Source organism: Electrophorus electricus, chromosome 1, assembly GCF_013358815.1.
Source record: "Electrophorus electricus isolate fEleEle1 chromosome 1, fEleEle1.pri, whole genome shotgun sequence".
NCBI lineage: Eukaryota > Metazoa > Chordata > Actinopteri > Gymnotiformes > Gymnotidae > Electrophorus > Electrophorus electricus.
The window spans coordinates 26,677,821-26,699,826 of NC_049535.1; the positions used below are offsets into that span (position 1 = coordinate 26,677,821).

The window sequence follows — 22,006 nt, forward strand, 5'->3', positions numbered from 1 at the left end:
TGTTGACCACACATTGACCATGACATTTTTATCAGAATGGGTATTCAATCAGTTACTAAAAAAATATTTCTATTTAAAAGGAGATCATTAAAAATACACCCTCACTCATTATGAGAAGTAATGTCTGCCAAGCAGCCTAGGATTTATTCGAGTAAAGTTCATAACGATAGGCTCACAAAGTTTATAGAACTGTGGACTTTGACTTGTAAAATGAAAAAAAAAATACATTGAGTTTTGTTCTAAAGTCACGTGTTCACATGCCTCTCATACTTATTCGTATAAAACGTTTGATTTGTTTTAGCAAGTATATTTTCAGCTAAATCTCAATGTAATTTTGGATTTTATAGTGTTTATAGAATACCTTGACTGATAGCATGGGCAGTCATTATAATAATAAACATATAATACCTTTTAATAGAGTAATAGGCTGTTACATAGCCTACAAGACTTTTTTCTTGTGTGTGTTGGAGGAGGAGGGCCTAACAGCCTTCATTATGATACTACACATACATTCAGCTGTGCTATCTTGCCATTTCAAGTTCTGTGTGGAGTGCTGCTGGAGAGCATTTGATTAGAACACTCCCCTCCACATCTGCTTCATCTTATTGGGTAAACACTTTGTTGCATGTCACTTGAAATATCGCAGCTGGGGAACATTTATAAGTTCAGAATGTCTTCACTATCAGACCTATGTCAATGCCTCTCTGTTGTAGTGTTAGACAGGTTGCAGGGTGTGGTGACTGTGCATTGTAACTAAGATTGATTTTGTGTCCGACATGATTAAAAAAAAATGTATCTTACATGTGACGTAAATATGATCATTAATATTGATACCTGAATATGACAGTTATTTGTATAAACGTTTGAATCTAAATTTGTTTGTTGTTCACAAGTTTCCTTTCACAGTGTCTGTGTGTGTGTGTGTGTGTGTGTGTGTATATATAGAGAGAGAGAGAGAGAGAGAGAGAGCAGTAGGTGGCGCGGCTAGTCTATATAGCGCCCAGCTATGATCGTTGTCTGGAGAAAGACTAGCTCAGTTAGTTAGTCTAGAGTATTTCACACTAAACTGGTTTGTTTTGTAGCAAGCTAAAGTTAGCAGAGACTAAGTTTGCATGCTCATTGGATTTAGCTGGTTGATGTGGGATTTAATTTATCTGTATACCATTTAGCGATAAAGGTTATCTTGTAACAGTAAATTGTAGAGCAACCAGCTAAATCCGAACCGTTTATTTTAGACCTGCGACTGACTGTTCGAAAAGACTTTAAATTAACTCTACCGTAATTAACTAGTAGATTCGTGATCTTGAATCGGTACATATAATTGGAAATCTATTTGTCTTTTTGGTCTTTCACCCGTGGTGAGTAAAGGACAATCAAGTGTGGCAATGAGTCTGTGCTTCCAACAAGGACGCTGGCGCTCCAGAAAATTTTAGAACAATGATGGACGACATGAATTGTGAGCCTATGGTGAGAGAGCTTCTCCTCGTGGGTATAGAAAAGGGCACCTTTCCATCACCTAATTGTGTTTTTGTTCTCTATTCTTTAGATTGCAGAACTCTTGAATACTAAATTTGGAAAGTATCTCAGTGACCACCCCTTCTTTGCACTAGTGCTGCTTGTTTTTGGTGTGATCGCTTCAGTACCTATTGGACTTTTCCTGGTGTTTGCTGTTGTTACATTCGTTGCTGTTACAGTATTCTTCGTCTTTGTTGAAAGTAAGTTAGGAGTATAACTTACAACCAGTACATATTCATTATTACATGGAGGGCAAATACATTATTTGAATGAATGCCTTTCCATTGTTTCTGCTCACATTTTAGTTTACTATTTTTCCTGTAGTCTTCCTGCTGACTGCAGGAGGGGCCACCTTGCTGTGTGTTCTCTGCTGCATTGCTGTGGTTACCTTCTCGGTCTCCTGCATCCTGAGTGCCTTGTACATCATTACCTCACATGTACTCAACAACTGTTTCTTGCTTAGGTACAATAGTTCCCCTGGCTGATTTCACATAACCACTTAAATCTTTCATAGTACCATGTCATTATCAAATGTCCTGATTTTGTTTATTTCTCTAGAGTGTATGAGCAGACAGTGTCTACTGAGGACATGGAGACAAAAAAAGAGCAAAAACCTGTGTGGTAATACAGCTCATGCACAATTGTTCTGCACTCCATATAACTTGGAGTCCAGGGAGAAACTCGATTTCCATTCTGTGAAACCTCCAGGAGCTGAAATGTAAGGGTTGTTCTTGAGCCGAGCAATTGAACTGCACTTAAATGCAGGAGAATGTAAGATAATGAGTCAATATGTCCAACATGGGTTTTTCTTCAAATAGTTTTCATAATTCATATTTTTATTTCTTGAATGGGGATTGGCACATTTTTAAAATTAATTAGGACTGTGCTGCTTCCTACATAGTAAAGCCACATCAAATGCAGTATGGCATAAAACAGTGACAGTGAAATGCCAGTTAGTTGTGTTGGCTTCTGAAGACAGGAATGTGTAAGAAGAGATTTCAGTGTTGTCACTAAAAAAGTCTAGTACAAAGTGTAATATTCTAATGAATTACTTCATAAGATTACTGTGGAATATTATACAAGTCTTACTTCACAAAAACTATTCTATTTACCCATCACTATATTGCAGTTGGTTACTAGTAGTAGTGAGCATTATTGGACAGCAAAGTTGTATGATATGCCACTATATCATATTGTTTTGATAGCTGTTATGCTTGTTATATCTAAAATTACACTGTAATTAAAGGTGTTCACGCAATTTGGGTAAGTAATGTTCAGGTTTCAAAAACACATCGTAGATATTTTGGCAAGGTCTTTTTCCCCCTGGTATGCTGTAGCATCATTATAGAGTTGAATGTAGTATTATATAAATATGGTTTTTTATCCCTCTCAGATGATTTATAGTTGACAAATATAACTTGTTTTGGGTTTTTTTTCCTTTTGTATTTTATTTAAACAAAAATGCTGAAGATCTGTAAAGCTGTGTTTATTGCACATTCTTAGCCTGTTACGCATTAATGAAATCCATCACCTAAAATGTTACAGAAAAGAATAAATGTCTCAAAGATTTTTTTTTTCTGAACAGGTCATAAAATATCAGAGTGTAGTTTAAAGAGACTTTATAATGAAAATAATATAGTAAAAGCAAAAACAGGGGCCTGTAAAATTTTTATTGGAGGTGATAAGATGTAAAACTCAACAAAAAAAGTAACTACAGGAAAGACTCACATCTAGGATGCTCAATCTTGAAATCATAGGAGTTATGAGTTTTAAAAAGTAGCTGTCAAATTCACACACACGCTCCAGACTACTTTTTATATTTTGCAGACCATGTTAAATTCATGTTTGTTTTGCAATAAATTACTGCATGTGAACAAATATTTAGTTGCAGGATACTATTATCATGTTGTATATTACATCATGACTGTTGATGGATACCAACATCCCAGATACAAAATACACAGTAATTTGGAGCCAATACATAAAGAATACAAACTATCAGTGCTGACTGAATTGGCAGTACAAAACGCTCTCACATTCTCTTGTTTACACAAAGGTTGATATGTTTACAAGGGAACAGCTCTGCTTATATACTGTACATAATATAGCTGAAATTAATAAGGCATTTGTGTGAAAAAAAAAACATGTCACCACATAGATCTAATTTGATGACAGCATATTACAGTGTCCTTATTTTAGCATGGAAGGAAAGAAGTGATGTAATCTGATTTAAACCATTTATTTTGAATAGTTTTCAATATGTTAAGTGAGAAAGGAATATAAATGATTTGATTCAACAATCCTAAAAACATTGGGCTTATGAACTCAAGTGGGTTTCCAGAAACAGAAGTACAAGTTATAAGCAGAGTTTGTTGGGTACGATTATTTTTTTAATAAAGTCAACCCAACATTTGGAGCTAGATGCTGTAGAACACCTCACATGGAAAAAGATTGTTTAAGCCACCCCCCCCCCCCCCCATTTTTTTATTTCTTTTTTTTTTTTTAACCGCACTAAAGGTAATGCAAGATGCTGAAGAAAAAAAATGCTGCTAGATCCAAGAGAAGTCCTCACTGCAGTTTGTGGAGCCATTTCTCTCTTTTTTTTTTTTAATCCAGGTGACATGTCACAAAACCAGCAATGTTCTGCCTTCGGCCTCTTGCCGTGGCGTTACCGGCCTATGTCAACCCTGCACGAGTCTGAACGGTGACACAGGTCTATGATCTTTGGCACTTACGCTGGTAGGCTCAGCTTCTTTCCTTTCAGCACTGTGTGAACCAGAGACATAACATCAAAAGAGGTTATACAGCATAAACGCTCAGATTTTTCACTCAGGTACTGTTAAAATCAAATAGTGCTAATTATTCACTAAACCTAATAACAATCATTATTTTTACTCAGCATATTTACAATACTCTGGAACCTTTGAATGTTAAATAAAAACAATAATGGCAAAAAACACTAGGAATGGCAACTTTCTCCCCTCTTAACTTACTGACAGGTGTCATGAAGAAAATTAAGTGAAACTCACCTTTTGTGACATAAAGGTAGAAGAAGTCACAATAGAGGATGGTCTGGACCACCCCAGCCACAATAGCAATCATGTCAAAGAAGCCCTCAAAGTAGAACCTCCAGATCCAGTTGAAGAGGTAGAGGGCACGGTAGACACCCAGGCAGAACAGATAGTGGGTGGTGATGGTCTCAGCCTCTCCTGTCTTACTGATCAGGAAGAGCTGAGGAAGAATAGCCACTGACTCAAGGTAGATGGAGAAGGTCCACAGGATCTGTTGTCAGAATGTAAAAAGACACTTGTTAAATCAAAATGTGAGCAGTTTTATGAGCTCTGATATGACAAAAAAAAACACAACACATTATGTGAACTCAGGTAAAGCAATACAGGCCTAAATACTTTTTCCTACAATAACAAACAATGTAAATTTGCTAACACTTGGATGCAACGCACCTCCAGTGGTGAGAAGTCATGGTTGACTAGAAAAGAAAGACCTCCAACTGGAACTATAAGGAACTCTATTCTGAAAGTGTCATGGTTCCCATCATACGTTGCCTTGAATTTCATGTAGATCAGGTGGACAGTGGCATAAGCGCAGCCAATGTAGATGATCTGTTGTAAGATATAGGAAACAGACGCTTGATGAATGCAAGCAGTTTGGCAATTCTTATACTGTCAAACTGTTCCTGCCTCAAACTTCTCTTTGAACAAAAAGAAGTTTGTTTTAATTTATTCTACTGTTTAAAATGCAGCATGTTGCTTACCTTCATGCATGTGTTGTAGAGGGAGATGAACGATGTGAGGAGATCCAGATAACGTGTTGTGAAAACCAAGGCAAAGAGTATCTGGCTTTTCCCAGAAATGCCTGCGGAGCAGAAATATTGTTTAGTTTTTGGGCCCCAACTCAAAGATCTAGAAACTTTTATCCCAATGACTAATAGGATTGCTGTTCTATGAGAGTAGTCGTAAAGATGTGTGCTTATAAATTACACCCGGTTTAGGTTACTACAGTTTTACCATGCAAATATACTATGGCATAGTATTGCCACGTCAAAAGAACTCAGTAATTTTGTAATGCATGCTGGAAAACGCAGTTTCATGATTTTGATAAGACCATTTGTCTTGATCTCTTTTTAATAAAGTATATGCATACGAAATGTGTTTCAGTATTTCTTAATCAACTTTATCGACTGTCAATTGTTTGAGCATGATGGCTTCTAGTTTGTATGTGGCATATAACCATCATCATGAATCGTCATGGGCTGTTGAGCAGAAACAACATTGAAGCCCATTTCTCTTCTAATTCAAGACATCGGGGAAAGCAGTGACAAAAGTTTTCTATATAACTAGGTTTGCTAACCTGCACAGCTAACTAGCTAGATAGCAAGCTAAGGATCAAAAGTAGATGAAGTTACGCTATAAAAACAAAATATATTTTGCAAGCATTATTTGGGTCGTTAGAAACGACTTAATTGTTTATGGTAGTAGCTAGTAACCCAAAATAATAATCAATAAAGGGCCCGTGATATTAGGTTATTATTTAGTTAGCTAGTTTGCTACACAAAAGATAAGAAATGTTAGCTAACTCAGCTAGCTAACCTAGCTAGCTAGCTCGCTCGCTGTATGATGAATCAGGTTAGCAAAAAAACGTTAGCATAGCTATCTAGCTGGCCCTCTAGGCAGGCAATTCAATAATATTTGTGCAAAATATACAAGAGTGTACTTTACAATGAAATCACGATAAATCTCTCATTAGCATTAAATAACCAATGCATATCTAATTCAACAAAATATGCTGGGTCTAATTAAGGTAAGAAGCGAAGCTCATTTCCATCAGTAGCAAACGCCAGCCAGCTAACACTGCATTAGCTGTCAGTGACAGGACAGAGCAAATATATTGCAGAAATATTGCCATTTGGAAGTAGCAGCGAAGACAAATGCATATATATAAGCGAAATAATGTATTAACATTTAAAATCAAATGTATTTTCCATACAAATAGCTAGAAAACTTACCTGCGCAAGACCTGGTTTTCCATATTTTGAGCAGCAGAATAATGATTGCTGCTAAGTGAGACAGATCTCCTGCCAATCTAAAGATATTCATTGTCGTTTTTGAAGTTTGTACTTCAAACAGCCGAAAACAAACTTTTGTCCGCTGCTATTCCAAATGAAAAATATCTGAAATTTGCTTTAACCGGATCTCCACACTTTTCCAGCGCATTCCTCCAAGAAATATGGCGAACAGGGGGCGACGTGGCCGGTGGACGTGGCCAAGAGTTGAATTACAATGCAAGCCGGGAAAAGTAGTAACTTAGCAATCCGAAACGTTTTGTGTCTGGCACGCCCCCAAGAATCTTGTAGGGTGATTATCCTACAATTAGGTTATTCTGTGGCTGGACTCGAGTAAGTTGTACTCTACCTAAAGATCCATGATAGATGAAAAATAAATAAGTAAGTAAATAGATATATCGTAAATAGTATTATATGATGATAATCTCCACTATCAATATTGTTTTCAATCAGCAGAAAGTAACATAGGCTGATTTTGCTAATCTTTATCACAAAAGAGACTACCACAACTTAAAGACGTTTTTGATTCCATTTATTTTTGTTCCATATACATTAGGTATTATCAAATTCAGATGGCATATTTTTTGAACTTGTAACAAATTGGTGCTGAATGACCTTCAATGTTGAACACACCTTAGTCCTTGTGTCATATAACGCAGCTGGTTTGCCATAGACCAAAAGTAACAGTGAATTCTACAGCTGGGCTGATTTTTTTCCTTCTTTTTTACTGCCCCAAAACCAAAATGCTTTGTTTGTTATTCTGATGAAGTAATCACCAAATATGACTCATGGGCTGTTGCACAGGAAGGCAGACTCAAGAAGTCGAGGCTAGATCACTTCTCTCTTTTATCATATACCATTTCTATCTCTCAGGGACTTAAAGACTTTTCTTTGTCTAGAATACAAAGGAGGACACAAGGTGATACTTTCAACCAAACTGGTTATCAGCATGGTTCTTTGCCCATTTCTTCCAATAATATGTACTCTTGTCATTGCACAAGGTAAGGAGCTGAAAGATATGGTATTTAAGTACATTTTGGAATTGTATAGGATGAATATGTAATGTATGTGGCAAAGCTTTCAGTATCCAGGTGATGTGATACCTTTCGTACCCCTGGTTTCAGTGCTCACTACTGAGGAGTGTCAGGTAGCAGTGATCCAGTCAGAAGAACTGCTCTTTGGCAGTGTGAACCAGTCTCTCTCCATTCCCTGCCATGTCACTGTGTCTGCCTGCAACGGTTTGATCAACAGTTCGCCCATGATGGTTTGGTATATGTTCAAGAAAGACTCCCATTCCCAGCTGGATCTGAAAAGCCAGCCCCTCAAGTACAGGCTGGAGACCCAACATCTGAGCATTCATTCCCTCTCAGCTGATGACAATGGTGTGTATTACTGTGCCGCCATTCTTAAGACTGTTTCAGCTAATAAAGAAAAACAAGCTTTTGGAAGTGGTACCACAGTAACGGTGAAAGGTAAGACCCAGCTGCAGTGTCAATGATTTCAAATTGATGTTGATACCTAGGTTTGTTGTTAACCATTGTTAAAATGTGTGCTGTGTTCAGAGAACAGCTTCACCACTGGCCACATGCTGCTTGTAATGTTGCTGGTCTTACTGATGCTCTATAGTCTCACCATCCTGAGTTTCATTGTATGTATAAAGGTGAGCTTGAACTGTTAAGCTGTAATGAAAATGAAATACTTGCTGCAAAATCACCGAATGACAAAAATAAAGAAAAGGTTACCATGTTATTTGCTTGTATTGTATTCAAACTGAACTAAATTCACCTAACTAGACAAGAGGAAGCACACTGTTCTTACAAGGAAGACTGAGGACAAGTCAAATTAAGGTATTGCTGAATTACTTCAGAAAAGTTTATTTATCATTTTGTACTACTGTAACTGAATTTATTAGACCACATCTGTCCTGTTGAAATTATTAACTTATTATCTTTACAGTTGCCAGTGTTTATTAATTAGCTTTAGGTAAATTCATGTTCTCTCTCACTATCTGCTACAAACTAATAGTACTATAGCCAGTTATACTGCATATCACCATATACATGTCATGCTTTTATAAGAGACTCAATAAAGTAACAAGGTACTCAACAAGTACTGGTGTGACATTTGGTCTAAATGTAAGTGATCTCGATATGTTCAAATTGTATATCGTCTGCACAAGGTAAGAATATTAATTATATAATTTTTGAATATTCCAATGACTTCTGATCATCTCTCTATATAGGTTTTTTGGTTTCATTAACGATGGAAATATACTGAAGTTTCCTGTTACTGTTTTCAGAGTACCTCGACCAGAAGAGTCCAGTTTGGCGCTGTGGTGCAAGAATTGTACACCAAGAGGAACTTGCGCAGTAGCAATAAAACCTCTCCCAGTGAAGCTTCCCCAGAAAACAAGGTTCACTTTCATTTATATACCTTATTGGTTTAAATAAGAGAACAGTGGATAAAATAAATCTGGACTAAGGTAACTGATTATTTTATAGTTTCGTGCTGACAGACAAAGCATCTACCAAAACATGTACAAGACTGAATGAATCAGTGCTCTTATTGACTATCAACAGTGTGAAACACACAGGAAGAAGGAAGAGAGAGTGACTGAGGACACAACATTCAAGTGAGCAGCTTTTGCTCGGGATAAACATTGCCCATTCCAAAGTCCTCATCTAAATCAGTATGAGCCATGAGTATGAGATCCTTCTGAAAAGTGAACATTCAGCTAGAGCCATAAATGTCATAGTGACAGCCTGGTAATGAAGCATGCTATTTTCTGCTACAAATATCCATATTTGTTGCCAATTTCAGATGCACGACATGTTTACTGAAGCCTGTTTTTTTTTTCCTTATTCTTCATCACTTCTTTGAACTGTAATACAATAATCTGGAATTTATAAATGACAGTCTATCAGCAAATGCATTGGCGCTGCTTTGCCAAACTTTGAAATCTGAAGCAAAAGTTTAATTAAACATCTTTAATTGATAGCAATTTGTTTAATATAGGAGGAGTCTACTTGTACTTTATAATAGTAATTTCCTATTATGGCTTTCCATTGTAGTGGAAATCTTCCTGGACTGGTTAGAGAAAAAAAAAAAAAGATTGCAGTAATTGCTGTGCTATGAATTGACTCAGAGGCAAGGGTAAAAAAAGAAAGATAATGATTATTCAAAGACAGCCTGAGGGCGTCTGAGTTACACACACAAGCATCTGTAAGGGACAGGCACTTGGCATGTGTAAGAGAGAGGGCAACTTTGTTACAGTCGTTGTTACAGTGTATTGTTTGGTGCATATCCTTCACTGCTGACAGCTGTGAGATTTGGTAGTCTGTACTGTGAACACAACACTGTTGCTTCTTATGAAACTGCTTGGTTAAAAGATGGTAATTTATTTAGTTTTAATGTTTCTTAGTCTACTTGTTGTACATAATTTTCCAAGTTATAGTGAACTATATCAGGATTATTATGTGTTTTAATTATATAAAAGCTTCCTCAAAACCACTAGTCATTTTTTCCATAGTTGTTCATTACTGTATTTTTAAAACTGATGTCTTATAAAAACAATAGTAACAAAAAATAATTTGGGCTGTGGGTATTATTTTGTTTTGAAGTGCTTTCTGGAATTTTTATTTTCTGCATACCATATTCCACTGTGTACCCTAGTCCTGTGTTTTGTATTTGTTTGTTACAGCTTTACATTGTTAAGGTGCTCTCGCAAGGTCAATGTTTCTATGTTCCAGAACACCGTGCAATACATTGTTACAGTGTTATAATGTTAAAGTGCTCTCACATGTTTCAGGTTTTCAAGTTTCAAAGTTTTATTTGTCACATACATAGTCATACATGGTATAACTCGCAGTGAAATGCTTTTGTAACTGCTCCGTCCGAGCTGAGGAGAGATACACAAACTACAGTATATGTATAATATGTATATATACACAATGTACAATGTACAAATTCCTAGTTTTTTACAATTTACAGTTATTACAGTGTTTTTATGATGACATTGTTGACATCATACACAGAGTGGTCCCCACAATTCATCAGTTGCCCTGATTCAGGGCCCGAATGGCCTGCAGGAAGAAGCTCCTCTTCAGTCTCTCTGTGTTGGTCTTCAGGGAGCAAAAGCACTTCCCTGACCTCAACAGAGAGAAGAGCCTATTGAAGAACCTTCACAATCCTCCTGGCTTTGGTCTGGCACCGCTTGTAATATATGGTCTTCAGGTCAGGAAGTTCCGTATGAGTGATGCGCTCTGCTGAATGCATTACTCTCTGGAGTGCTTGTCTGTCCTGCTTGGTGCTGTTCCCAAACCAGGCTGTGATGTTCCCTGTGCTCTCAATAGTGCAGGTGTAGCAGTTCTGCAGCACCTTGGAGGGCAGTCTGAAGTCTCTTACGTGTCTTAGGTGTCTCTTAGGCCCTTCACGACGTTATTGTCAGCGAATATGGTCTATGTTTCTATGTTCTGCGCATTTATATATATAAAATCAAGGAGTTCTCTGTTACCAAGTATAAGCCACCTGCCAACAGATCTGCATTATGAAGTGGCTAAAGAGGTCACCATAACCCTATATGGCTTCTGAATGTGCAGTAGAAGAGTGGTATATAACCTTGTGTTTGTTGGACAATATTGGGGAAGCTGGGTGTTCTTTTTCTCTACAGACAGGAAACTTGACCTTGCTGCATAAAGCCTGTCAACCAGAGCCTTATATATGTCAGGGTCAAGCTCAGTAAAACCATTGCTCATCTTAAGATCATGGATGTTATTAACCCTTGCTGTGTTGGGAATAAGTTCTGTACAAAATATTTTGTATTGATTCACTGTTTAAAAAATAAAAATGAAATATTTCATAAAACGTCGAATATATAAAAATGTTAGAAGTATTAAATATATCCCTTTTATTTATTAAAGTGTGTTGTTTTATTCAGAATTCCTTCACATGTGCACTGCCTTAAAAATATATTAATTGAAAAATATAGTTTTGGCTAGTTTTTATCTGTAGCCCCCATACCTCAGTTCAATAAAATTCTATTTTCAAACCGACCACTAGAAGGCCTCGAAAGGACATATCGCGAGAATCTGTTGCGCTGAAATAAATAGCGTCGGAACTCTCATCAAGCCTTCTTCTTCCTAAATACACATCACGTAAGTGACTGCTGGGTTTTGCTAGAACGAATATCCAGTCGTATCGGTGCGATCATTTGAAATTGAACTAAGTGTTAGCGATAGAATCAGTCAATGATGTATATATGTTCTGTTAATGTTAAAATTGAACAGATGGGTTGAACGAAGGTAGTTTTCTATTAGTGATTTTATTTGATGGTTTCAAAAATGGCGACCAGCTAGCTAACGACATCTTGCAGGAAATTGGGAATTTATCTTTTTGGCGCGCACATTATAAGATGTCTTTTCGATTAGCGTAGTTCGCACCCACCTATAATAACTCTAAAATAAGGTAACAATCGCTTAGCTAGCTGACGGTAAAGCGGCAAGCACGATTCATTTTACTGCGTGGCACCGCAGACGGCCGATTTTAGCTGGTGTAGGGTTAGCTAACGCTAGCTAGTTAGCTTTTAACACGTAGGTTATATATAAATATTTTAGCCACTGTCTCATTGTAGCAAATGGCGGACGACGCCGGTGGTAGAGGAGGTTTTCGCGGAGGTTTCGGAGCTGGCGGCCGGGGCCGTGGTCGTGGACGGGGCAGGGGCCGTGGTCGTGGTCGTGGAGCCCGTGGCGGCAAATCCGAGGACAAGGAAGTAAGTGGTAAAATGTCTTTTAATATAGGTTATGTTAAAGTGTAAAAGTGTTTGGCTCTAATTTGTCATGCCTTGTCGGAATTTTTCATTTAGTGGGTGCCAGTGACCAAGCTCGGTCGTCTGGTAAAAGACATGAAGATAAAATCTCTGGAGGAAATCTACTTATATTCTCTGCCAATCAAGGTGTGCAAGACTTTTGATTTGTTTTATATTGACAATATTTGTATATTTTGTGGCTAAATGTGTTGTCTGATTATAGGAGTCTGAGATCATTGATTTCTTCTTGGGGTCAGCCCTGAAGGATGAGGTGCTGAAGATTATGCCTGTCCAGAAACAGACAAGGGCTGGTCAGCGCACCAGGTTCAAGGTGATTTGATCTCCATCCTCAACGCCGCTTGTAAAAAGTAGCTAAGATTGCGGTGTTTTGTGACTTCACATGCTGGCTGTGCTTTAGGCCTTTGTTGCCATCGGTGACTACAATGGCCACGTCGGTCTGGGAGTGAAGTGCTCTAAGGAGGTGGCCACTGCCATCCGTGGAGCAATCATCCTGGCCAAGCTGTCGATCATTCCTGTCCGCCGAGGCTACTGGGGTAACAAGATTGGCAAACCCCACACCGTACCCTGCAAGGTGAGATGAAATCACTGAGTTGATTATTATTCAGGGTTCCTAGGGATCATTTCTGTAATATGGAATTTTATAAATTGTATTTGACATGGAATGTCATGCCTTTTTTTTTTTTTTTTTTTTTTTTTTTTTTTTTTTTGAGTTCCCATTAATCAACTTTTTCATTCAGCTTCTTAGTCAGGGAATTTGACATTTGACTTAGATTGGTAACCTGTATTATTGTTTCTATGGAGTCAGCTATTTATAGACTTGCGTACCTACAGGCTGTCTGCTTTTTCCACAGGTTACTGGCCGCTGTGGTTCAGTCTTGGTGCGTCTAATCCCTGCACCCCGTGGTACTGGTATTGTGTCTGCTCCTGTCCCCAAGAAGCTGCTCATGATGGCTGGTATCGATGACTGCTACACTTCAGCCAGAGGCTGCACTGCCACCCTGGGCAACTTTGGTAAGGAGTCTTTCGTAAGGATGCTTGCAGCACATGTTCTCCCCGCTCTAGTCTGCTGTACCTTTTGTGGAAACAAATGTATATTCTTCTTGTGCATCAACACCCTTGCGGTATTTGTTCCTTTATGCTCCACAGCTTATTGTGGGGACTGTCTGAATTGCCTGTGATGCTTACTGTGATCATGGGCATTTTACTTCCTCTTTTCAGCCAAGGCTACTTTTGATGCCATCTCCAAGACGTATAGCTACCTGACTCCTGATCTGTGGAAGGAAACGGTGTTCACAAAGTCTCCTTACCAGGTAAATTACCTGCTACTGTCACGTAAATTGTTTACTTTATCTGTGAACTCCTTATATATTTCCTTCTTCCCCTTTAGGAATTCACTGATCATCTGGCCAAAACTCACACCAGGGTCTCTGTACAGAGGAGCCAGGCCGCTCTTCAGGCAGCCTCCTAAATTTTGTATGACGGGTTTGAAATAAACTCATGGAAACAAGCTTTATTTGGTCTAACATTTTCTTATTATTGTAACTTGAAGCTCCCCCCCCTCTACTGGTGGTTTTTTTTTTTTTTTGGTAGGAACACTACACTTTACATTTTAGTCAAGTCTGATGCTGTTGTTCATCTCTTTCAGTAGCAACATCACTGATGCATTAAGTACTAGTCATTTCTTCAGGTATTCAAGATCACTGGTCATTGAGAGTTGTCTTGAGTGGCATGGGGAAGTTTAGCTCTTTCCTAGGTGGTACCTGGGCCATTTCCCTAAACTAACAAGTCTGGTCCATGTGAATTTAAAATGGGTATATGACAAATTTCAATTAAATGTATGACTATCACTGCCATTTACATAAATCAGTTTAATAAACTTTATTGTACACATTTATACATCACAGAAAGGAAACTGACAGGAGCAAGGGTTTATGCTTTCTGTGCCTCAGACATCATGCGCTCTTTTTGCTTCATTAAGCAGTTCCGGGCACCGGCATATGCTCCAAGATCCCCATCTGAAACAGGTTTCCCATCATAATTCATTGTAATGATACTAGTATACCACAATGCTGGTCACAGCATTCTAACATGCAGGGTAAAATGAGAAAGGTTACAAGACAGAACCGAATAAAACTGAATTTAGTGGTGATGGCATTGGATATGTAAAGATTAATAGAACAATACAACAATGCACCGTCAGTTGCTTTTGGTATGTTCTTTTGTCTTTCAACTGCTTCACAATCAGATTAAAAATTTAAGGAAAGATGTTGGTTTTAGTACAAGAAATAATTTTACATGCTGCAGCAGTAATTTGTCAATAAATCCTTATCAAATTCTAGTGTCTAAAGTAGTGAAAGCAAGTGGATGAATGAATGGATTGCTAAGTTATTGGTGTATCTACACTTACAGCGTGACTGGTATGCCCTGGTGACCTGCTTAAATTGCTCGAGCTCCTTTGCGCAGTTCTGTATGTAGCTGGGGCCCTCGCGTTGTTGGCAAGCGCGGGCCCGTTCCTGAATAATTTTCACGATCTCCTGGTCCACTTTACTACAGAGTAATCAAAGAAATGCTGAGCCCTTACAAAGCAAGTTCAGACAAAATAATGGAGAACATTGCGTAGTCGATACTTACTGATCTCTCCTCCACTGCATCTCTGCTTCATAATAGCACATATAGTCACCCTCTTGACACTCTGTCAGCTCCGGCACACGGCGAAATTTCTGGTGATAGTAGTAGTACTTGTTCTTGCCCCGGATGCTGTCGATAGCGTCTAGAGAGGAAAAAAGTAATATAGAGTTAAGTTCGCATCCTATGCTTTTTGTAAGAAGCTGCAACTGGAAGTGACCTTGCATTAACATTAGCTGCTATGAAGCTATTTAAGTCATACGTAGCGTTAGCTGTTATAAACAAGACCGAGGCCTGCCGATCTATTAAGATACCTAGATCAGCTAGTTAGCCAACTATCTAGCTACACCTTTCACACAAAATATGTATGAACGATTTCTGTATGCTAAATTCCAGCTAACTATCTTAGAAAGGACAACGTAGGCTTAAGCAAGACAGCTAGGTTAGCTAAGTTACCTCTGAATGTAGTCACAGGCAGATCCACAGAATAATAGAAGATCTTTGATATAATTAAGACTGGATTAGGGACAACAGTCTGCTTATCCACAACAGGAGTCTGGCTCGGGGGCTCGGGGTAAGCATCTTTATCATAATCCTGTGGCATTTTAAATCCCGAAATCGAAGGGAAATTTTTTAAAATCCCTTCTGTTCGACCTCCAGTATGCTAGCCTTTCTCGACAGTGCGCATGCGCGCTAGTAACATGGAGGAAAGGTCAAATGTGGAATAAATCGACATTTCAAATTTTGAAGTATCTCTTAATTTGAAGTTCATTGCTGAGTATACATTCTGCAAAACAACCACACCTGCATTTCAGAAAAATCATCCCTTTTTTACATAAGTCATAAGGAGGTCATAGGTTAAAAAGAGTCCTTGTTCTTATCAATTTTGTAGAGCATCGGCAAAGTTCATCAGATTTTTCAACTGGCAGATTTTAGGCAAACAAGTATATAAGATAAACATTTAGCTGATACGATGTGATTAGTTTTAAGTGAATTTCGTTCATTTAAAAATGCAAGCAGCATCGTTTTATTAAAATAACTAACATTCTTTTAATTCTTGTCTTAATTCAAGTAATTCATTTAATCTGAAGCTGAGATATATATATATATATATATATATATATATATATATATATATATATACACACACACAATTTATATATACAATTAACAATGAAAGAAAATATATATATATATATATATATATATATATAAAATGTTTTTCTTTCATTGTTAATTGTATTTTGTAGCCTGATATCTCTAGGTTTGTTCACAATACGCCTACTCGTACTACTTCTACCACCTTGTGGAATTGAATGCAGCCTCCAGCCAGCTGGTGATGGCTGTACCACAACAGGCAAAGAGCACCTCACAATATATTTTCAAATGATGGAAAGAAAAAAAACACAATTTGGTTCAGTTGGGCTGCATCTCTCTGTGGATTCCAATGGGTTCCGCTATTACCAACTCATAGTTTCCAGGTCACCTAATGTGTCACAACTTGGAATCAACAAGCTTATATGAAAGCAATACTACTTCCTAACTGGGCCAACAACCAATTTAGAGTCCTTAAACTCTGTGTCATCCTAAGTATGAGTCTTAGATCAGTGCTTGTCCCTGTCTCTTTCTGCCTTGCTCCAGGACTGCAAAGAGAGCCATGGTCAGTGACTTCCCGTATTTCTGAAACCTAAAGTTGAAGATTGTCAGAGCTGTGTTTTTTGTAAGGCTTACAGTGGTGTGAGTGAGATTACCTCTGACTTTAACCTGGTATGTTGTTATCATGTAAGATGTATTAAAAAGAAGGTTTTGAGGTTTTTCCTCTAGGTTCCATTCCTAGAGGTGATGAGGGGTTAGTACCTTTTGCATGTAGCCTGTATCTCAAAAGAAATTGGAACATTATTATGACTCATTTGTTGACTCTAAATGATAGATACCTTGTCACAGTCCCTAAAATAATTTTAATGCATTTGCATTTTTACAAATGTATTAAAATCCATATTAAAAAGTATCTTAAAATGCATGTTATTTTTTATTTTCATTGGATGCTAAAAGATTATAATTTGTCTTACTTTACTTAACTTTAAAGAATTTACAAGAACAGGAACAAAAAAATTAATCAGTCAGTTCTTCTTCAGAGATGGTGTTGTGGGGAACAGGTCATTTTATTCAGACAATAGTAGCTCTGTCATTTCTTGACATATGTCTCTGGGTGGTGAGTGAACATGTGGACCATAAACCCTTAATAGATCCTTAACTCTGTGACTTACAAATGCTGAGAAATGCACAATGATGGTTCACAGTTTGTTGTCTAAAATCAGAACTTTCCTCCCATTTGGAGTACAAAAATTAAAATTTTAATTGGCTTCATAGAAAATCACAATACACTCACAAAAAATTGATTTTGCCATACATTACCATTCAATCAAATTGAATCATTGTAAATGGAATTTGTTTCCTCTATAGACAAGAATGAATAATTTGCTTAAAAGTAACACCTTTAATTTACTAAATGTCAAAATAACCTTTTTGCTTTTTTCTTAATATGGATGAACAGTTTCATAACAAGCAAATTAACTCTGCAGCCACTGTAAAGTTGTTTGTTTAACACTTTTATATTTTTCAATGTAAAGGGGCTGTCTGTGGGTGTGTGTCGTCCTCATAGTCTCACCGTAAATTCCACGCCCCACGCCATGGGCACATGGGCTTTCTGGCCCACAAGCGGAGCAAGAGGCATCGTGGGAAGGTGCGCTGCTGGCCCAGGGATGATCCCAAACTGCCTGTCCACCTCACAGCATTCCTGGGTTACAAGGCTGGCATGACCCACACCCTCCGGGAGGTACTCCGTAGTGGCATGAGTGAGTCCATCCTTTAAAACAGATTCATTCAGCTTAGGTGACTGTATTGCCATAATCATGTGTATATTTTGAAGGCATATTAAATCTTGCTGAGCCAATTTTGTGCTTCATTCCAACTGAGGGCTGCAGTTGACTACATTTTGAAGTGCCCTATAGAAGAGTAAGTATGTGTCAGGTTTAAGGTTAAGTAGTCATTGCAACATGACCCTTTTCTCTTTTCTCTCTCACAGAGGTATCCAAACGAGAGGAGGTGGAGGCTGTTACTATTATTGAGACTCCTCCTGTGATCGTGGTCGGAATGGTAGGATACATCAACACCGTGAAGGGTCTGCGCTCTTTCAAGACCGTCTTTGCTGAGCACATTAGTGATGAGTGCAAGCGCCGATTCTACAAAAACTGGTGTGTTTGTGTGTGTGTGTGTGTGTGTGCGCATCTGTATGTGTGTGTGTTTGCTATTATGTTTGCTATTATATTTCAAGATAAGCTCTAAACTAGACAAAGTTTGACCTCTATCCTTTCTCTTCAGATAGTGAATTCGTAGTTGTAATATGTAAGCTTATTTAATTAAATGTGCACAGAGAGAACAATTCACGTTGATTTTGATTCCCAAAATGACTAATTTTAGGCATAAATGCAAGAAGAAGGCCTTCTCCAAATACAGCAAGAAATGGCAGGATGAAACAGGCAAAAAGCAGCTGGAGAAGGACTTTACAATGATGAAGAAATACTGTTCTGTGATTAGAGTTATTGTCCATTCTCAGGTAATTACTTAATATATCACTGCATTTCCACAGAGGGAACCAAAACAAATCTTGATTTTAATCTTACAATACAAATGAACATTTGAATATAATAGAGTTTGTAGCCATTTCTGAATAATCAAAAGCACTGCAGGAAGAGGATGGGAAAATGTCCACTTCAGAGAAGGCATAGGCTGAGATTAGAACGCCAAAACTAGCAGTCAGAGGCAAATTTTATAATAGCATTATTAAAGTCAGAGTCAAATGGACCATTTATGACTCACTGTAGTTGTACTTGGAATCTGAGACATCTAGAAGAAATGATCTTTCATTTGTTTTAGACATTTGGTTTAGATATTTGATGTAAACAAATATCTTAAAAACCTTGATTGGGACTTTCTAAAGGAACCTTTCATTCTGCCTTCTGTTACAAGCCTGTTCCTGAATCATCTCCTATATCTCCCCACCTCATACCCCAAATTCTGTATGAAAGTAAAACAATCCCAATTCCAGACCAGACAGGGCCATGTGGCTGCTCTGCTCTTATAGTGCTGACACTAGGGGGAGCGCTTCACACTCTCTCTTGTCCCTTTACATATGGCACACAAGTAATCTATTACACCTCATAATAGCTATGTCCCTCATATGTGTGTAAGCATGAGACTGCAGTTTCAAATGTCAGTTTAAAAATAAGCCACCCACCAGTGGGCAGCGCTTAAACAGATAGTGTAGAGGAGTATAACATGCTTTTCCCACACAGACCACTATTATGGCAGTAATTTTTTATGTTAGCAATTTCTCCAGGGGTGGAGATCATGTAAACAGCTAGTTTATATGATTATAAGTTCTAAACTATAAAAAACAGGTCTTGCAGTGAAGTAATTTGAATTTTAATGCTCCCTGGAGTATTAGTATTGACTTATGCTACATTTAATAACATTTTTCAGATGGGACACAATTATTGACTACATTATCTTTTTAAAAAACAAAAACTTAAAATGTTTAGTTATAGTAATTAAAGCAGACTGGCTTCTTTAAGAAGGCCCCAGTAAGAAGTAAGAAGGCCCTAGTGTTACTGACTGGTTCCTGCAGGGCCCTGTGTCTCCCTCCCACCTACCTCCCTCCACGCAGCTCTCTGTCTCTCCATGCAGATGCACTTGCTGCCTCTGAGGCAGAAGAAGGCCCATGTCATGGAGGTGCAGTTGAATGGTGGCACTGTGGCTGAGAAGGTTGACTGGGCGCGAGAGCGTTTGGAGAAGCCTGTGCCTGTGTCCTCCGTCTTCTGCAAGGATGAGATGATTGACGTGATCGGGGTGACTAAGGGCCACGGTATGAAGGGTAAGACAGATTATAAGGGATGTCTCTTCGCCCTCACTGAGTAGATGGAGCACTGATGTAGGGCCATGGAACTCCCCTGGGAAGGATGACTTGCCTTCCACCTTCAGCCTCAGCATGTGTACTGGAGAGTTACAGGCTGGTTTGCCAAATCATGATTAGTCCTTTACTTAGAGTAAAGCGGACTTTCAATGGTAAATCACCACTGACACATTACAATTTAGTGCCAAACTAGGCTTAATCCATGTCCTAGAAAGTGCCTCTGCATCAGTAACAGATGGTTAGAGAAGCCACAAAAGTTTACTCTATTGTTGAACCCATTTTTTAAAACTGTAGCTATGCTTGAAGGCACAGCTCAGACAGAGCTCACTCCTGCTCAAAGATGGTTTGCTTCTGTGCCCTGCAGGGGTGACTTCCCGCTGGCACACCAAGAAGCTTCCCAGGAAAACTCACAAGGGCCTGAGGAAGGTGGCCTGTATTGGAGCCTGGCACCCAGCCCGCGTGGGCTACACCATCGCCCGTGCTGGGCAGAAGGGCTACCATCATCGCACAGAGCTCAACAAAAAGGTTTGCCATCTGTATTGGTTTTCTATAAACACACACACACACACACATTGTAGTGCATTAAAGTCAGTTCTCTCAAGTGACTAACTGACATATTGTTGTCATTAGATTTACCAAATTGGGAAGGGGATTCATGTCCAGGAAGGCAACGTGGTTCGCAACAATGCCTCCACTAACTATGACACAACCCAGAAGACCATCAGTCCAATGGTACTAAATCTCATGAGATCCAAAGTCACGATTTATTCATTTGATATTTTTCTGGTTATATGAATCAATTTAACTTGATTTCTCATTTACTCAGAATGTCCTGACTTGTACTGGTTGATTGCTGCTAATGAAAAAAAACACACACAGACCATTAACCTGATTTCCTTCAATAGGGGGGCTTCCCTCATTATGGCGAAGTAAACAATGACTTTGTGATGGTGAAAGGCTGCGTTGTTGGGACAAAGAAACGAGTGCTTACTCTCAGAAAAGTATGCTCTCCTTACAGTTATACAAAAAAGACATGTTAGAACTATAATACAATGTAATGTATATAGCTTCTAGAAAAATAACAAATTATGCAATATATTCCTTTTTTTTTTGAGAAAACAAAGCTTCCTCTCTCTGAATTCTAAATGTTACCTGTGTACCTCACTATATTATGGACACTATATCTATCTTTGTGTGTCATTCATATGGTAACTCAACCCACATGTGCCTGTGTTGTAGTCTCTCCTTATTCAAGTTTCACGCAAGGCCAGGGAGGCCATTGAGCTTAAATTCATCGACACTACCTCCAAATTCGGCCATGGTCGCTTCCAGACTGCTCAGGAGAAGTTTGCCTTCATGGTAAGTAAAAAGACCAGACTATAACACCTAAAATGTGCCAGGGTATGATAATTTCAATCCAGATCATAATGGCCCATCCCTATGTAATTGCTAAAGTGTTTATCAATCCATATCTGTTTATTACTGAAGTTGTTTATTAGAATTGTTGAAAAAAATTATTGACAGAACCCTGTGATCATCCTCTTCTCTGTATGTCTCTGTGTCTCTCTCCTCTTTAGGGCCCTCTGAAAAAACACCTGCTGAAAAAAGCATCAGATGCCCCAGAACAGCCTCAGTGAGGTCCTTTCACTAATCAGCACATATTCAAAATAAAAGACCTTTCAGAAACTGATTTATTTATTTCATTTACCTGACACTTTTATGCAAAGAGACTTACAATTATGACTGAGTACAACTTGAGCAATTGAGGGTTAAGGGCCTTGGTCAGGGGCCCAACAATGGCAACTTGGCAGTGGTGGGGCTTGTTAAAAATCTCTCCTCCATCTCTGTCATTGTAAAGCGACCTTGTGTCTGTGAAAGGTGCTATATAAATTGAAATTATTATTATTATTATTATTATTATTATTATTATTATACAAAACACATTTATTTGGAATCCTGATTATGCATAAAGCCCTCTGTGTTATAGAAA

General features: G+C 38.3%; 6 protein-coding genes across 8 annotated transcripts; 4 read left to right on the forward strand and 2 right to left on the reverse strand.

The window, feature by feature from the left end:
* The first annotated feature begins 1,415 nt into the window (after positions 1 to 1,415).
* LOC113573216 (lipid droplet assembly factor 1-A) lies at positions 1,416 to 2,496 on the forward strand. Its single transcript, XM_027003343.2, has 4 exons — positions 1,416 to 1,467; positions 1,547 to 1,715; positions 1,840 to 1,978; positions 2,074 to 2,496. The coding sequence occupies exons 1-4, from the start codon at positions 1,438 to 1,440 to the stop codon at positions 2,138 to 2,140; spliced, it is 405 nt and encodes a 134-aa protein (XP_026859144.1). The 5' UTR covers positions 1,416 to 1,437; the 3' UTR covers positions 2,141 to 2,496.
* A 490-nt stretch (positions 2,497 to 2,986) lies between these two features.
* Positions 2,987 to 6,787, reverse strand: kdelr2a (KDEL endoplasmic reticulum protein retention receptor 2a). Its single transcript, XM_027003344.2, has 5 exons — positions 6,539 to 6,787; positions 5,288 to 5,388; positions 4,977 to 5,135; positions 4,545 to 4,797; positions 2,987 to 4,281 (listed from the first exon to the last, which is right to left on the reverse strand). The coding sequence occupies exons 1-5, from the start codon at positions 6,627 to 6,629 to the stop codon at positions 4,247 to 4,249; spliced, it is 639 nt and encodes a 212-aa protein (XP_026859145.1). The 5' UTR covers positions 6,630 to 6,787; the 3' UTR covers positions 2,987 to 4,246.
* Positions 6,788 to 7,460: 673 nt separating this feature from the next.
* Positions 7,461 to 9,749, forward strand: si:ch211-139g16.8. Of its 2 annotated transcripts, none has more exons than XM_027003366.2 (6): positions 7,461 to 7,596; positions 7,720 to 8,067; positions 8,158 to 8,255; positions 8,389 to 8,442; positions 8,895 to 9,008; positions 9,175 to 9,749. In XM_027003366.2, the coding sequence occupies exons 1-6, from the start codon at positions 7,545 to 7,547 to the stop codon at positions 9,229 to 9,231; spliced, it is 723 nt and encodes a 240-aa protein (XP_026859167.1). In that variant the 5' UTR covers positions 7,461 to 7,544; the 3' UTR covers positions 9,232 to 9,749. The 2 variants fall into 2 exon arrangements, with proteins under 2 accessions (XP_026859167.1, XP_026859168.1); XM_027003367.2 differs by lacking the exon at positions 9,175 to 9,749 and adding an exon at positions 9,097 to 9,169.
* Positions 9,750 to 11,729: 1,980 nt separating this feature from the next.
* Positions 11,730 to 13,932, forward strand: rps2 (ribosomal protein S2). Its single transcript, XM_027003361.2, has 8 exons — positions 11,730 to 11,748; positions 12,225 to 12,362; positions 12,456 to 12,545; positions 12,622 to 12,729; positions 12,817 to 12,990; positions 13,271 to 13,430; positions 13,638 to 13,729; positions 13,807 to 13,932. The coding sequence occupies exons 2-8, from the start codon at positions 12,228 to 12,230 to the stop codon at positions 13,885 to 13,887; spliced, it is 840 nt and encodes a 279-aa protein (XP_026859162.1). The 5' UTR covers positions 11,730 to 11,748; positions 12,225 to 12,227; the 3' UTR covers positions 13,888 to 13,932.
* Positions 13,933 to 14,269: 337 nt separating this feature from the next.
* On the reverse strand, positions 14,270 to 15,739 carry ndufb10 (NADH:ubiquinone oxidoreductase subunit B10). The gene is made up of 4 exons (XM_027003362.2): positions 15,501 to 15,739; positions 15,051 to 15,189; positions 14,827 to 14,966; positions 14,270 to 14,434 (listed from the first exon to the last, which is right to left on the reverse strand). The coding sequence occupies exons 1-4, from the start codon at positions 15,646 to 15,648 to the stop codon at positions 14,349 to 14,351; spliced, it is 513 nt and encodes a 170-aa protein (XP_026859163.2). The 5' UTR covers positions 15,649 to 15,739; the 3' UTR covers positions 14,270 to 14,348.
* An 891-nt stretch (positions 15,740 to 16,630) lies between these two features.
* LOC113573275 (60S ribosomal protein L3-like) lies at positions 16,631 to 21,706 on the forward strand. 2 transcript variants are annotated; one of them, XM_027003422.2, is made up of 10 exons: positions 16,631 to 16,704; positions 17,707 to 17,899; positions 18,130 to 18,298; positions 18,525 to 18,660; positions 19,791 to 19,977; positions 20,381 to 20,541; positions 20,647 to 20,748; positions 20,922 to 21,017; positions 21,256 to 21,375; positions 21,594 to 21,706. In XM_027003422.2, exons 1-10 carry the CDS (start codon positions 16,702 to 16,704, stop codon positions 21,651 to 21,653), a joined length of 1,227 nt encoding a protein of 408 aa, XP_026859223.2. In that variant the 5' UTR covers positions 16,631 to 16,701; the 3' UTR covers positions 21,654 to 21,706. The 2 variants fall into 2 exon arrangements, with proteins under 2 accessions (XP_026859223.2, XP_026859224.2); XM_027003423.2 differs by having other exon boundaries at positions 16,643 to 16,704; positions 17,675 to 17,899.
* Positions 21,707 to 22,006: the final 300 nt, after the last annotated feature.

Bases quoted from the DNA above. Each gene is read 5' to 3' on its own strand.
- si:ch211-139g16.8 (XM_027003366.2), top strand. From the start codon at position 7,545: ATGGTTCTTTGCCCATTTCTTCCAATAATATGTACTCTTGTCATTGCA. The intron at 8,256-8,388 runs GTGAGCTTGAAC...TCACCTAACTAG, and splicing joins GTTTCATTGTATGTATAAAG to ACAAGAGGAAGCACACTGTT. The intron at 9,009-9,174 runs GTTCACTTTCAT...GACTATCAACAG, and splicing joins AAGCTTCCCCAGAAAACAAG to TGTGAAACACACAGGAAGAA.
- ndufb10 (XM_027003362.2), bottom strand. From the start codon at position 15,648: ATGCCACAGGATTATGATAAAGATGCTTACCCCGAGCCCCCGAGCCAG. The intron at 15,190-15,500 runs GTAACTTAGCTA...TTTCCTCTCTAG, and splicing joins GCCTGTGACTACATTCAGAG to ACGCTATCGACAGCATCCGG. The intron at 14,967-15,050 runs GTAAGTATCGAC...ATTACTCTGTAG, and splicing joins ATGCAGTGGAGGAGAGATCA to TAAAGTGGACCAGGAGATCG.
- LOC113573275 (XM_027003422.2), top strand. The intron at 20,542-20,646 runs GTTTGCCATCTG...TGTTGTCATTAG, and splicing joins GCACAGAGCTCAACAAAAAG to ATTTACCAAATTGGGAAGGG. The intron at 21,376-21,593 runs GTAAGTAAAAAG...TCTCCTCTTTAG, and splicing joins AGGAGAAGTTTGCCTTCATG to GGCCCTCTGAAAAAACACCT.
- rps2 (XM_027003361.2), top strand. From the start codon at position 12,228: ATGGCGGACGACGCCGGTGGTAGAGGAGGTTTTCGCGGAGGTTTCGGA. The intron at 12,546-12,621 runs GTGTGCAAGACT...GTCTGATTATAG, and splicing joins TATATTCTCTGCCAATCAAG to GAGTCTGAGATCATTGATTT. The intron at 12,730-12,816 runs GTGATTTGATCT...GCTGTGCTTTAG, and splicing joins GTCAGCGCACCAGGTTCAAG to GCCTTTGTTGCCATCGGTGA.
- LOC113573216 (XM_027003343.2), top strand. From the start codon at position 1,438: ATGATGGACGACATGAATTGTGAGCCTATG. The intron at 1,468-1,546 runs GTGAGAGAGCTT...TCTATTCTTTAG, and splicing joins ACATGAATTGTGAGCCTATG to ATTGCAGAACTCTTGAATAC. The intron at 1,716-1,839 runs GTAAGTTAGGAG...TTTTTCCTGTAG, and splicing joins ATTCTTCGTCTTTGTTGAAA to TCTTCCTGCTGACTGCAGGA.
- kdelr2a (XM_027003344.2), bottom strand. From the start codon at position 6,629: ATGAATATCTTTAGATTGGCAGGAGATCTGTCTCACTTAGCAGCAATC. The intron at 4,798-4,976 runs GTGCGTTGCATC...TTCTGACAACAG, and splicing joins ATGACTTCTCACCACTGGAG to ATCCTGTGGACCTTCTCCAT. The intron at 4,282-4,544 runs GTGAGTTTCACT...TGGTTCACACAG, and splicing joins CTACCTTTATGTCACAAAAG to TGCTGAAAGGAAAGAAGCTG.